Source organism: Merops nubicus, unplaced genomic scaffold (genome assembly GCF_000691845.1).
Source record: "Merops nubicus isolate BGI_N331 unplaced genomic scaffold, ASM69184v1 scaffold1477, whole genome shotgun sequence".
NCBI lineage: Eukaryota > Metazoa > Chordata > Aves > Coraciiformes > Meropidae > Merops > Merops nubicus.
In genome coordinates, this window is record NW_008622108.1 from 29,601 (window position 1) to 45,446 (window position 15,846).

At 35.3% G+C, this 15,846-nt stretch overlaps 1 protein-coding gene across 1 annotated transcript in view; it reads left to right on the forward strand.

Annotated features, from left to right (window-relative positions):
• Window positions 1-15,846, forward strand: part of CCDC91 (coiled-coil domain containing 91) — a gene marked incomplete at its 5' end in the record, with an annotated part of 56,827 nt that overhangs the window by 27,035 nt on the left and 13,946 nt on the right. Inside the window, one exon of the mRNA XM_008944652.1 lies at window positions 705-818. Within this exon, the coding sequence (XP_008942900.1) occupies window positions 705-818 (114 nt within the window). The remainder of the gene's footprint in view (window positions 1-704; window positions 819-15,846) is intronic.

Here is a 15,846-nt window from a genome sequence, read left to right on the forward strand (position 1 = left end):
TGTGATGATAGAACAGCCCTTTCATAAGTTATGGCCAGCCATGCAGTATGGAGAGGAGGAGGCTGACGGGTGACCTCAATGCTCCCTACAGTTTCCTGAGGACAGGAATTTGAGAGGGAGATGCTGATCTCCTCATTATCCAGTTATAGCATCCGTCATAATGGTTCAAAGCTGCACCAGGGGAGTTTTAAACTGCATGTTAGGAAACATTTCTTTCCCAACAGGGTGGTCAAACACTGGAAGAGGCTTCCTAGAGAGGTGGTTGATGCCCCAAGCCTGTCAGTGCTTAAGAAACATTTGGACAATGAACTGTATAACATGCTTCAACCTTTGTTGAGCCCTGAGCTGGTCAGGCAGTTGGAATAGATGATTGGCATATGTCCCTTCAGACTTAAATAGTTCTGTTCTATTCTATTCAACAGCAACTAGTACATCCTTGCTTCTGTTAGAATGTAATACCTGCATTGTTTCCTTTTCTTCTGCTCTCAGGGAACATTATGTATCTATTAACACAAGTTTAAACTGATTATTTCTCCCTTCTTTAGGCCCTTTAGTGATTAAAGTACTGAATTTATAAGTTTTTGTAAAGATATTGTGTACATTTAGGATAACTCATAATGGAAAAAGTAAAGTCATGATTCAATTTGTATTACATTTGTGAAATACTTGTAATACTTACACTTGCATTTTTTCCTTTCAAAAAGGAAATGGTCAAGGAAGCATTAATGGAGGAGCAAAAACGAAGTGAAAAGGCAATTGAAGAAGCAGTGGCAAAGACAAGAGAGGAACTGATGGAATATATTAAAGAACAGAAGAGGGTGAGTTACCAGTGGCTAATGGGTTTCACTTCATGCAGTGAGAAATTCGTGAAGTTTATTAATCCTGAAACCTCTTAAAATGCATAAGAAAACAGAATCGGGAGTTATGGCTTCACATTTGTCACTCATTTTTTCAAAGAATTTGTTACTGTGATATATTTGTTCCTATATATTTATAGAATTTTAAGTTCATCGTAAGCTGAAAAGCAGAAATGAATACACTGGCTAAGATTTACAATATTTTCTAATACAGTAACTTAAAGATGGGGCATAAATGCAGTCTGTCAAATTCAAACTGACCTGAGATCACTTGGCTGAAAGCATTTACATATCAGATGAACTTCATTGTGCAGTTTGCATTCACACAAGAATAATATAAATTTTCCTCTCAGCCCATACTATGTGACAGCCTGAAAAATCTACTGGTATTCTGTTAAGCATAGTTTATAGCCAATGCACTGTTCTTGTTACAAAATGTAACGTCTTGAAACTCAGTGTCAGATATTCTGTTAATGCTATATACTTGCAGTATGATTCCTGTGTATTAACAGCAAAATTTAACTTAAAACACAGTTTGATTCATTTTTGGTAAGAGAAAAAAATTAATATTCTTCTGCTCTTTGAGGCTCTTTATAAAAATAAATGCAAAAAAATAATTTAAAAAACTCCTTTATAGGACAGTAGCAGCCCAGGAGCAAATTCAGTGATTTCAGTATTCTCAATAAACAGAATCACTAACAAGGGTGTAGAAATTATTTGGTTGGCTTCTATTCCCTCCTTTCATGGGATGGGTAGTTTTATGGGAAGCAGAATTTAACTTCAGAAGTTTGACTCTACTACTAATTAAATTTAATATTGGATGAGCTTTCTTCCATTATGTTGTCAGTGGAGAAATTTCCATTTAGCAGTGTGGGTCTTGTTGGCAAAGACATGGAAACAGATGTCCAGGGCAAAACACAATCCATAAAGATGTTTGAGCTTATTTATATCAGAAATTGATCATTTAGAAAGGATAAGCTGTTGGGAAAGTGAAAATGGGTCTACTATTAAAATATCTTGTATCATAAGATGTCAATAAGACCATTTACTGGAGACTCCTCACTACTGACAGCTAGATCACACCGTTTTGAATTGACAGTGATTTCCTGCAGGCACTTCTATAGTAACTCATCTGTCCTTAATCTCTTAGATTTCCATTTTCATCAGGAATGGACATTTTCTTCCATTTCCTTTACCTGTTCAATTTGCATAAATCAGTGAAACAATGAAAATACCTTCTTCAAAGAAACAAAATCCTTTTTGGATTATCTAGTAGAACGATAGTTTCCATTCATTTCATAGACATCTTGAGTATTTTAGTCTACATTTTTCCCATATTGATCAATTGATATGTATCTCCATTTAAAAAAAAAAAAATGTGAGGACAGCTAGCTTATTCTGATGTAAAATTTATAAAATCTGCCTGTATTTAGGTTGAGAGTGAAAGATATTTTTAACTCCAAATCATTTGGCACAATAGCTTTTATATAATTACATAAGGGGGAAGAGTAAATGGACCTTGGTCAAAGTCCATGTGCCTGTTTGAGTAATAAATAGACTTTATGGACTATACTAAAAAGTAGGAGATTATGAAAGGAATTCCTAGGAAGAGATCAGGGAAAATACCTCATTTTCCTGGCTCAGATTCAGTGATTTTGTTTTTTTCTTTGAGTGACAGAGGAAGTCCCAGTCACAAACCTGCAAAGGTAATGTACACCACATATGTTTCAACATTGTTTTGAAAATACGTTTGTAGAATCCTTCAAACCACGGGGCATGGGCACAACAGCACTTGTACTTGGTTGCTAGTGGTTAAGTACTTCAGGAAAAGAGTCATAAACAGCTTCTTAGCCAGCTTATTTTGTAATAGTACAAAGCACATTTCATCCCTCCTGGTGAATATAGTATATACCAGTTTTCAAAGTAGCTTGCAACTTTCATAGTCATTTATTACACTAGAGCTTTCTTTAAGTAAAAGTGTAATAGTTGTGATATCAGTTTGAGAAAATTGAGTATTTGGCCAGTTTTGTCTTTGCCAGACATATTTAAAGCTATTAGTGAGAATTTACAGTTGTATTTGTGCTTGGATTTTTAGAAGAATTTATAGAACACTTTATAAAAGGCAATCCCACAAGTTTTGCAGTGTATTATAAATGTAGTCCAGCATTACACTGTACTATATATAAAAGTCAATATTTACTCTGAGTTAGAAATAATTGATTGTGAATGAGTCTTTTTTTTAAAATAGATTGATTTGATAATTATTTGTAGAAATCATTTGTGTCAACATATACATGGAAAGTAAGCTGTAGAAATGTCCTGTTGCAGTTCTGAAACAGATCTTGATTATATTCTAGCTATGCTAGTGAAAATACAGTGGTTACTTTGAAAGCCAAGACACTATGCAATTTAAGTGTTCAGAGACTTACCAACCACGAATCCAGCATATCAATGATCTATGGAAAGTTTAACAGTCACTTAATATGTGGGACATATGCATGGGATTATTTGAATTAGTAGCAAGTTACTTAGCAAGAAACAAGTAATTGATGTTCCTTTGTCCTTACACAGCACTTTTCAACCCTTTTCTGATCAGTAATCTTTCAATGAGAACTCCTTGGAGTTGAGGGAACGAAATGTCCTGCCTTTGGTAAAAATCTTATCAAAATAATTTAATCTTGTGTGCATTCATCTATGAGACATGGATGTAAAGGGGAGCAAAATCTTTCTGTTTGGTTAGATGACTTGAGTAATGAGTAGGGAAGCACTTATCCATGAGTATCCAAAGTCTATCCATTTATGATGTAAGCTCAAGATTCACTAACTCGTTTGTCAATGTTGTTGTTTGTTGCCTGATGTTCATGATCCTATAACCTCTGGCACTGCCTTATGGTCTTAATTAAGACCTGAATTAAGTGAATAAAAATACATCTTTGTCCCAAAATGCAAGATTTTTAAGCAGTTTCAAGGAACTTCCACATCTGTTGTTTGCTCCTCTGTGCAATGTTAACACCAGATTGACAATTGGAGTTATGTGAAAAGTATTCCAAAGATGTGGGTGGAAGAACATGAGAATTATGTTAGCTTCTTTTGGACAACACCTTTGCCCTAATTGCTTGCTTACACTCTGCCTCCCTTCACTGATCCAAGATATGAAGAAAACAAGGTGCACTCTGCACCAGATGCACTCATCCGTGAAGCTATGGAGTAGAATATTGGAATTGTTATAAGGCAGTAAAGGTGAATTTTCAGAACCCATTGGTCTTAGAGAAGCTAAGCCAGCTGATTTACATGAATAACTGTTATTTTCTGGACAGGAAATAAGCCTGAAAATAAATTGTAATATAGTAGGAAAGTAGTATCTGAATAAAATCAAATCAATATTTCATTTCATAATCTTATTTTGAAGTAATGAAAGAATTCCTAAAGGCCAAGTTTTAGCATTTTCTTTGTATTCACAATGTGGAACTACACATTTTTCTGTCTACACAGTTGGGTTTAGTGCCTGCTGATCTTTGAAGACAAATCCTGAAAGATATTCACATTTTATATGACTGGCTGAGACTTTTTTTGTAACTAATTTGCAAACAGAAAGCAAGAAAAGCAATGTAATAAAAACAATTTCTAAATAATTCAAAAAGTCTGGAAAGATTGAGTGCAGTGAATTTTGGTCTATTAAGTGTTTTCAAATTAAATAATTGCTATCTTTGATGCCATCTACTAATAAGTGAGGATTAGGTTTTTTTAAACACTGAGCTAGGTAGCCAGACAATATTTTGTGTTTCTAGAAGGTACAGTAGTGCATGGGTCCATCAGTAAAACATGCAGGAAAGTAAATATTTCCATTTGAATTATAGAATAAAATAGGACATTTCAGTTGAAAGACACCTACAATGATCATCTAGTCCAACTGCCTGTACATGACTAATTTCTGTGAAGGCTTTATATAGAATAACTGCATATAAAATAAAGAAAAAAATAGATATTCAGTATGTTATTAATATTTATACTTCATTAGCTCATTGGTTGCCTATACTGGTATCTGTAAATTTATTATGAGCTGAAGGTCTATTGTACAGTTGGTAGGGAGAAAACTCATGGTTTAATTTTTATTTTTTTTAATTTTTCTGATGGTATTGTGCTTTTTTTTTTTTTTTTGGGGGGGGAAGAAAAAAAAAAAAAAGGCCAATTCAGCCATTTCTCAAAATTGCAAATTGCCAAATGCATCCAGTAAAAAAATCTGTGGTAAAATCATTGCCAGTATAAGTCTAAGTTTTGTTTTTTTTTTTAATTACACATTCCTGATGAAGATTAGTAAACTTGAAATCTTGTAGGGGAGTAGAGGAACAGCAGAAAACATAAAGTTTGATTTTTAAGGTCAAATTCAAACCTTCTTTAGCCTAACAGGTATGAAGTACATGTCTAACCTACTGCATCTCAGGATTCAACAGAGAATTTGAATTGTTTCTGTCACAGTCTCTGATTAGTCTTTCATCACTGAAAACTGAAGCAAGAATGTATATGCTAGCCATACATCACAAAAAATGCCCCACCAGTTTAGTAATTATTGACTAGAATATGGTATTTCACAAGGCCAAGATTTGTTTCAAAAACATGGCAGTGATGGTTGTTGGGGTTCTGTTCATTCTGTGTCAGATTCTCTGATTTTGCACATTGTCTTCTAGAAAGCACTTTTATTTTTAACAAGATTTTCTGGAAGAGGAAAGTTACTAGACTGGAATGGAGCTTTTTGGGTTACCAAACCAATCTTTTGCCTTTATATATAATTCCTTTCCCAAGTGGTCATGGAAGTGTCATTTTGAAGAATTTAAGAGTAAACCTTTTCCATTTTAGGGCATGAGCTGTATTAGGAACCAGTCAGTTCATGAATTTGCCTTTCAGCTGGATAAACTGTAGGGGTGAGGACGATCCTTGGCAGTATGGGGGTGGGTTTTGGTAAAACTTCTTTTCTAGCCTAGTCCTCTGGTCACAAAGTCAATCACTCTCACTTCTGCTTCTTTACTGCTTTCTTCAGTAGAGGGTCATTGAGTCCTAGCAGTGCAGTTATTCCTTACTCAATAGTTGGTATTTTTCTCTGTTGTATATATCTGTACAAGGATTAAGAAATAATAGGACAAAACAATAATCTAGAAATATTTTTGTGTTTTTTTTCTGCATGTGTACAGAGTGATTAAAACGTGGTCACAAAGTTGAGAATGTTTTGCACTTCTAAATTTTCATCTCATCAGTAATATGGCCTTAGTGTAAGTGTTCTTTATTTTTGCATATGAAATTGTGTGGAAATTCTTTCTGTACTCATCAGTTGAGAGTTTTATGACCCTTTTAGCAGAAGGAGTATTATCCACTGCCCCTTTAAGGAAACAGTAAAAGTCCCATTTGGTTTTAGTGGGAATACAGGTGCCTCAAAAGGCACTCAGCTTTACACTGAAACATAGAATTTTAATTGAATCTTCCCAGTTATTTTACAGGAAAACTCACTCTTTTGATTATCTGTTTTGGGGTTTTTACTGTGGAGTCATTTGAGCTTTTAAATAATTTAATAATGACTTGATTTTTTTTCTCTCTTTATGGTTACTTACTCGTACTAGATGTTGTGCAAGACATTTATGTACTGTTTTCTCCTTGTGTTTAATTTTTTTTTTCCATTCCTAGAGTTGATTTTTTCGTGCATACAGTACTGTACGTTTTGTAGTTTAAAATAATTGTTTCCAGTAATGTAAAATAAATAATAGAACTGGCTTCTGAAAGGGTGACTTCACAGTAGTTTGGAATAGTGTAGATCCAGTGTGATCTGTAATAGTATCTTGGTGAAGAAATTTTTATCTCCTGTAGGTTTTAAGCTTTCTTTATTAACATCCTTTCTACCAACTTTTCCTGTTTAAGGTGTAAGAAAATCTTTTATTTTTTTATTAAGCCAAGAGGAGCTGATCCTAACTTATATGATTAAAAGGAATCTTTCAGTAGGAACCAGGTAGTCCTCTCTCTAGGTCACATCTTTTTTCTTTTTACAACTATGTGTTTTAACCTTTCACTGATATTTAGCTGTTTATGATTAAGATTTAAAATGCAAATGATAAATCTTTAAAATACCAATGTTTTGCCAGAACCATAAAAAAATAGTTTAATAAACACTGAACACTATGGGGACAGTATTAAATATTTAATGTAACCAAAGCCAATATCAAAAAACAATAACAGATCCTGTCTGTCAATGCATTTTAGTCCTCAACAAGTGTTTAGTCCTCGTAATTTAGAATCTCAACACTTTTAGTCCCCAACTTAACGGATAAAGCTGATTTTCAGGGAATTTGCAAGCAGAAATTTCATTAAATTACATCTGAACATCAAGTTAATTTGAATGATTTTTAATCTTTCCCCTGCCTTCAGGATACCAACCATATTTTAAGGAACTTAGTATCATTTACAAATTTGCAGCCTGTCTTTGTTTTGGATATTTAGTTCTATTTCATCTTTTTCTAGGCCACAAAGGGAGCTTGATTTAGTTTTTTTTTAATATTTAATATGTTCAAATTCTTATTAACATTTTTTTGGTACATGTAGGATCATTTGAATCAATGTGCTGCTGCAGAGAAGAATAAACACAAACAAATAAATTGCTCAAACTAGAATGATTTGTGTTTCTTTTGAAAATTTATTGCTACCATTAGTGTTTCGTAAAGTATGGAAATACTGTATATGTCTCAGATTTTTTATAAAGTGTTAATAAAGCAATTATTGCTAATTTATGCATTTAAAGATTCAGTACCAAAATTACCATTGTGTTGATAACTCATAACTTTTGCAAAATTTGTGGTACTCCCAGAACTTTTGTAACTTTTTCTGATCTTAATTGACAGATATTGTTTAAATACTTAGGAGGAGATATATCTGAAACAGATGTTTGGCACTTGCAAAGATGCAAGTGAATATTTTCCATTAGTTTCAATTTCATTAGGATTTCTTGTTAAAAAAAAAAAAGTATCATTGTATGGTTTTGTTTTCTGCATATTTCATACAGAAGAAGCACATAAGAGCATGTCTTGGGTTTACCCCCTACTTTGCATTTGAACTGATCTTTTGTGGTTGAAACACTGAATTAAAAGTTACACTATTTTTTTTTTATTATTTTCTTTGTGGACATGTTTGAATTTTCCTTCATTTGCATTGATGTTTTCTGTTTAGATGTATATTGCAAAAGTATTCTTTATAAAAAACAAGGAAAAATACAGACATTTAGAAGTGTTTGTCTCTTAAGGTAGGAGGTGTATTATGTTTGTTCCAAGAGATTTCTATGATCTGATATTACAAGAAGCCTCAAATCTTCCATCTTCTAACTTGGTCAGTACAAAAGTGTCATCTGACCACACAGCTCATTCTCATTGCATGCAAGCAAACGTGCATTCAAACACTGCATCACACAGTTAATTCATGAAATCCTGCAATTAGCATTACTTAAAATATGGCATTAAAGATTATAAAGTGGTCTAGTAAATACAGTTAGATTTCACTAGACTTCTTCCTGTATTGTGGAACTCCTTGCCACAAAGCCTAAATTACTGGTTTTTCTTTTTTCTTTTTCTTTTTTTTTAACATTAGGCAAATTTGTTGGAAGGAAATCCATCAAGATTTGTTAAATGCAACCATATTTTGCTCTGGCTAAGGTACCAACTTAGGTAGTAACTGCATCACTAGTTTTTCTAGGGGCTTGCTGTTTGCCTCTGGTAGAGATAGATGCTGCACTTGAAAAACATTGGTTTGACATGTACTGACATGTTGCATACAGCCTTTTCTAATGTTCTTGTTGTGAAAACAAAGTTAATAGAGAGTAAAAAGTACTTCACATGAAGTGTCTTTAAAAATGAAATTATGAAAATAAAACCTGGAACTTAAAAGTAAAAACTACTTGGATATGCACGCCTTCAGCACATCATCCAGGCCAGGAGAGTCAAATGTTACTTTAAAGCATGTCTGTAAACATTATTAGGCAGGAAAACAAATTACAGTGTCAAAAGCTTATCAGTTTGACAGCTTGATTTAGATACTTTATTTTCCTGGAATACATTTTTTGTGAACCATGCATCTTGTTAGGTGATGTAGATGAGATTTACTTGGAAAGAGAAGATAACATCTCTGACCAACTCTATGAGCCAGTGTTTGGGGGGATTACCATTAATGTTCCTGTGAATTAAATCATTTTACTTTCTGTATACTCTGTATTTTCAGTGGATGATACAGAGCTGTAGCAAGATTAGATGAATAAATGCACTTAGTATTATTCCAAGTTGTCAGCCTCACCTCTGTCTTCTTGGTTGGGTCAGCAGCTGCAGAAGCAAGTGGAGATTGCTACAGTTAATCCCTCTTTGGTCCACTGTTCATGCTACCCATAGCGTGGATCCCACAAGCTATGTAGCTGATATGTGTTACACCAATTTTTCTTGGTGGAATAGAATGAGGATTTTTTTTAGGGTAAAAAGTACCTCCCAAGAGCCATTTTCAAAATCACTTTCATTACAGACTTAGTGCCACCATGGAAAAAACACAATTCCTTCCTGAGATGCAAAAGGTGCACAGAAGGCAGTGTTATTTGGAGGAAAATACACAGTGCTGCATTGAGCTTTCCTTAGAAAGAATAAGGAAAAATATAGTAAAATCAGTAAAATTCTTTTATTATGACAATAAGAGATGACTCATGAAATATTTATGCTCCCAAAGGATATCTTCCCCCTGGAAAGTAGCCACTTGAATCTGCTCTTCCAAGCTCCTAGCACAGGATTGTTTCAATGTTCCCAATTTCAAGCTGCTACGTAACACTGACTGAAGCAAGTGTCCCTCTGTTTGTCAGAGGGGATATTTCTACAGCCTGAAATGCCACTCGAAGAGTGCAGACTGAGCTTTAATGCCTCCCAAATCTGCCTGCCTCTGCTGCATGAGGAAGGTCAAGAATATCATCATGCTTGCTTCCTACCCATTTTGTGTATGCTTGACTCTCTGCCAGTGGTTATCTCAGAATAAGGTCTAACTTCTAAAATACATTCCTTATCAGTGGAGATGTAGAGCTGGGGAAGGAGGAATTTAACTCATATATCACAGAGCAGTAAGCCACTCATTGGACTCACGCTGAACTGAGGAAAGTAAGACAATTTGCCTTTCAGTCTCCTGTTGTTCCTTCACTTTGTCCAGTGAGTGAAAATTAAGCCAACTGAGAGAAATGGCAGAGCGTTTTGAGTTGTTTTTTTTACAAATGCATTTAATTTTTAGTCATTTTAGGGGTTACTTACAAGTAGATACGAAACTTTCGGACAGAAATGTGATTTTTCATGTTGACAATGTCTTTGTAAACTGTCCAGAAACTGAATAAGGCTGAAGTCAATAACAGTAAAACGTGAAATATTTCCAGTCATATTATAAAAAATCTAATGATCAAAGCATTTAATTGGTCACTACTGTGCTTCAAACTCAGATGTGTTTCCAATTATTTGTTGCTAGAAAGGTCAGGAAATTCTTTGCTTTGTTTCATGTGTTTTTTTCAAACTTGGATGGTGTTTAGGCAGCTTCTACATGATGTGCAACTGTTGTTTGTCTTTCGTTTACAACCAGGCATTGTTAACTCTTAAAATCACACAAATGTTAAGAATTTTTGTGGAATGCAAGCCTACAAAAGTACTCTGTTGTCCAATTCCAGTATTTTTATTGTCAGTGCTACAGATTGAAAGTTGTTTATAGATCTGATAGTTCAGTAATTTACTGCCTATTCATCGCTTTTGAGTGCTTCAAAAAATATTTATTTAGCATGTTGAAGTTTCCATGTTTATAGCAGACAGAAATGCAGAGCTCTAATACTGTGCCTATTATTTATGTACTTCTAAATTTTTGTGTCCATTAGCTGTGCAGAGAAAAAAATGAATTCTTGTAGTTGGCTTATGTAGGAGAAATGAAGCCATGAGAGTTTTCTAGCAAATACATATTGTGCTGAATAGGTTATTTATAAGTTTATAGGTTATTTAATAGATTTTCTAAATGGCAAGATAACACTTCATGAGAGAAATGCTTAGAGTAAACATTTCGTATATTGGTAGTTCCTGAACTACTCCCCACCTAGCCAGCCAGCAAAACAAATTTTAGTTTTTTTCCTTTTTATACTGATATTCATCTTCCTTCAGGCAGATATTTTCATGCTTCTTTTATGACAACACAACTCAATACATTCTGCAGACACATCTTGTCTGCTACACTGTGCACAGCTCTCGTTGAATTTAAAGGGAGTCACTGGAATGATGGACTTGTTTTAATGCAGCCCATGTTTCCCTGAGAGACATAGACACTTGTCACAAATGCATTCCCGTCCCCGTTGAAGGTACAGAAGCTAGGAGCAAAAACATGACCCTTGGAATGAAATTTGCTGTACCACTGTGTACTCCCATGTGATCTGTGCAGCTGGGCCTCGTAACCTTTAGAAGAAAGCAATAACTAAATGTTGCATCCTCTGACTAATAGTTACCAAAATTTAAGTGCACGCTTTAGAATTGTGAATATCCAAGTGGGATTTTGAGGTGGATTAGTATTTAATAGATTCTTTTTTTGTGATGTTGTGGAAACTTAAGGACCTATTTCAACAACGATATTTTATTTATATTTAAGAATCACTGACAAGATGCTATAAGCCATGTCTGTCTTAGTGTGAAATGAAGAAAAAGCTAAAATTCCTTTAGCTTGGCAATAATACAGTCCCTTTTGGCAACTAGAAATCCAGGCCCATTTTCTGCTTCTCTGACCAGGTTCTTTCTCTGCAGTTTTGCCCAGCCAGAGGGTTGCATGGGACGTTACCTCTGTGGGGTCTGGATATGTGCTAGGACAGCCAGCTATGTGCCATATAACTAGAAAAACTGGAAATATTTTGGTAGTTTTCTTAAAAAGACTTGATGTATTTGGAGAATACTAGCGTTTACCCTAATAACACATATTTATGGAGGCTCAGCTCATCTGGAGCTGTACCTTATAGTGCAAGTCATACATTTTCCAAGTTTCAGTGGGCAATCTCACTGGAAAGAAACAAATATTTAACACTGGGAAAGGGAATTGTGCATTTCATTCTGCACACAGATGAATTGTAGTCACAATCCTTTTTAAGGGAAGAAAAACAGTGATCAAGCTATACCCAAGACAGCCAGAAATGCCTACGAGTAGATCAGATTAACACTGATAATTTCCTCCGTGGCCATTCTTGTGTAGTGGGATTATTTTTAATAATGTACTAAATTGATGTACTAAATTTGTGTACTAAATTTTTTTTTTTGTATGTTTACTTTGTCTGAGGAAACAACTAGACCTTTGTTTTGGCTTTTTGAGTAGTCTTCTATCTAATATACTAGTATTTGGGGTTGGTTTTGGTATGAAATTCCATGTCAGCTTTTTTGAAGTTCCATGTGCTAAATTTCATAATTACATGTAGTCATGCAGATATGATATTTCATGAATGCACTTCTAGAACTAATTATTATTTGTTTTTCTACAAAGCCTATCTATCTATCTATCTGTCTAGATTTTTTAATTTGAAAAATTGTTTTGAAAACAATGTATTACCAGAGAACACTTCCAAACATCACTGTAATAGAAAATAACAATGGCTTACTGGCCTCTCTTATCAGACAGATAAATGTCTATGGGGTTTTTTTTCTTGCTATTTCTGTAAATGATTGTTAATTTTTTTTTACTTTTGAAAGTGACATTATCTGTAGAAAAGTTTATATATTTAATTGGTGTTTCTGCCATGGAGGAAATGTCACAAGGCTAGAACCATTTTCATCTTACCCATACATCAGTCTTCAGGCTTATTGTCATCATTGTGGCACATTGCAACTAAAGCAATTTTTATAGTGTTTTGCCTCTCTGTCCAACCTAGAATGGATATTGAGTTTAGCTATTGCAAATCTATATTTTGTCTTTCCTGAAATTGTTAAATTGGCTACATTTTAGATGTTTTAGAATCACAGAATGATAGAATAGAATCATAGAATCACTATGGTTGGAAAGGACCTCTGGGATCATCAAGTCCAACCTTCCTCCCAACATTTCCCTGGCCACTAGACCATAGCCTCAAGTGCTACATCTACTTGTTTTTTGAACACTCAGTGAAGAAATTTTTCCTGTTATCCAATCAAAACCTCTCCTGGTGCAACTTGAGGCCATTTCCTCTCATCCTATCATCAGTAATCTGGAAGAAGAGACCACCACCAGCCTCACTATAACCTTTTAGATAGTTGTAGGGAGCAGTAAGGTCACCTCTCAATCTCCTCCAGACTAAGCAACCCCAGTTCCCTCAGCTGATCCTCATGAGGTTTTTTCCAGCCCTCTCACCAGCCTCACTGCCCTTCTCCTGACCCCCTCCAGCACCTCCATGTCCTTCTTATCCTGTGGTGCCCAGAACTGGACACAGCACTCAAGGTGTGGTCTCACCAGTGCCGAGTCCAGGGGCACCATCACCTCCCTGCTCCTGCTGGTCACAATATTAGATATTTAGGTATCTTTATTAGATATATTTTGGATATTTAGATTTTAGGTATTTTTATATAGGTAACATCTCTCAGCTTTATTTTGCTGAGAATTCCTTGACATTCTTGCACTGGCAGCACCTTTACTTTCCCTCTCTGTGCTTCTATACATGCATGATGGTATCTACTTTAGTGATAGATCTGTTGGCAGTAACCACTGCAACTCCACAAAGTCTCCTTTGGAAACTCGAATATTAATAGAGCTTTAAATCCATGATAATTACACTATAAGAGCTCATACTCTTGGGGTGCTTGCCACATTTAGATTATAAATTAATTCTTTTACTTTATTCCTATTTTTACTCCTCAGTAAACTTGCAAAATTATTCACTATTTCTAATAAAGTGTATATTTATACAATGGATTGGGATGATGATGAGTGGAAGTAAGGGAAGAAAACCTTTACCTGCCTTTCAGAAAGGTAAGTGAATGTGAAATGAAGTGCATTGAAATGCTTCTAAGATACTCATGTCTTTGAACAGAAAGTAACTGTTGCCTTAAACTACTATAGTAACCTCAGTAACTAGACTGTACACGTATAACTTGTATGTTTTTAAAATGCATAGATGACTTTTTGGTTCCAGGAAGAGCACTGATGTGGTTCATGTTGAGTACTGATGTGCTTGTCTGGCTAAACACTGTTTTCTACCAACCATGTTCAGCTATAGCTTAGAACAGTATTAAGGCCCCAGCACTATTCCTTCTTTCCTATTATTTACTTCAGGAAAGTCATAACAAGGACAGAGCATCTCCTTAGCCAGTGCTTTCTGACCAATATCCAGGAATTCTGCAAATAAAAGTGGTGAGTTTGTACACAGTGATGTAGGCTAGGCCATGAATACTTGGTCACACTTGGTCATTCAGATTGCAAAACTGGTTTTAATGATTGCTTTTGGAACTGAAGAAAAAATAAAAAAAGCTTGGAATTCACTCAGTATATTGGGTAGAGTTCTAGGTTGTATCATAATCTCATAATCATTAAGTTGACCGCTGTGCGTTAGCACTGGAATGAGTCCTGTTAGAAGTCCTGCCACACCCTTTCCTCTGACTCCTTGGTACATCTGTAAGTTCATATTCTTCACATTTTCCATTTCTCCACTGGCAGGTAGACTATCTTTAATTACTGCTTTGAGTCAGAGTTACAGTCTCCTCTTTCAGTCAGATGAATTTGCAGCCCAGATTCCCATCTGGGAGAAATATATCAGAGCAGTGGTTATAATAAGATGCTCCATACATGCCATATAGATCCAGGCTGCAATTTTTCCCATATAAGCAATAGTATCTATGTGTCATGTGGCCTTACAGAAACTATGGGGAAGGCTAGGCAGGGCTGACCATTCCTTTCTTGGTCAAGAGGTCCTATTTCCTTACCTGGGATGGAGGATATATCTTACATTTCATCTGGTACTCTTGATTCATTCCTGTTTACAGGAATATGAGTACCCCAAGAATATGAGCTCTTATAGTGTAATGATCACTCGGCACTGGTGAGACTGCACCTTGAGCACTGTGTCCAGTTTTGGGCACCACAGGATAAGAAGGACATGGAGGTGCTGGAGGGGGTCAGGAGAAGGGCAGCAAGGCTGGTGAGAGGGCTGGAAAACGCCTCATGAGGATCAGCTGAGGGAACTGGGGTTGCTTAGTCTGGAGGAGATTGAGAGGTGACCTTACTGCTCTCTGCAACTACCTAAAAGGTTATAGTGAGGCTGGTGGTGGTCTCTTCTCCAAGGCTTACAGAAGGCTTCTGCTAGAGTTTAAGAAGAGAGGGAAAAATTAATAGCTAGAGCAGCACCCACTCACCTTGAATGTGGTGTATTTAGGAAAAGAAGGTGAGAATGAGAAAGAATTTAAACAGATGCTCGTATGAAACATTTCAGTAACAGAGTTTTGATATTCATATATTTAATCACTGTGAATAGAAAGGACCTTTCTTGAAAAACATGTTGCAGCTTGGTGACTTTCATTTATTGATCTATTTGTGTTAAATCACTTGCAGAATCATGCATCAAACCCAGGGAATTTATTTTTGAACTCTCCTAGGAAAAACTTATGCTCATCAGTGTAAGCTAGTTCTTATGAGAATTTCAATATGTATTATTGTTTTGCAAGTGTGCTTGATTTCAAGTGTCAAGCACAGCTTTCTTCTGAAGGTTTATTATTTGAAGACAAGTGCAAGTGGGAGAGGTTATGAAAATCAGTTTCTTTTAGGTTATTAATCTCAAATAAGTGATTTTACTTTTTTTTTTTTTTTACTACTTGCTATATTTTAATATGACTTAGAACAAAATAGGGTGTCATTACCATTCTTGTTCCTGAATGTTTGGCTTGGCATTTGATGCAAGGCCTCAATTGCAGGCTGAAGTGCCAACAGCTGAAGCTGAAAACAAGACTGCGGTGGGCAAACTCAAGATTTAATTTCA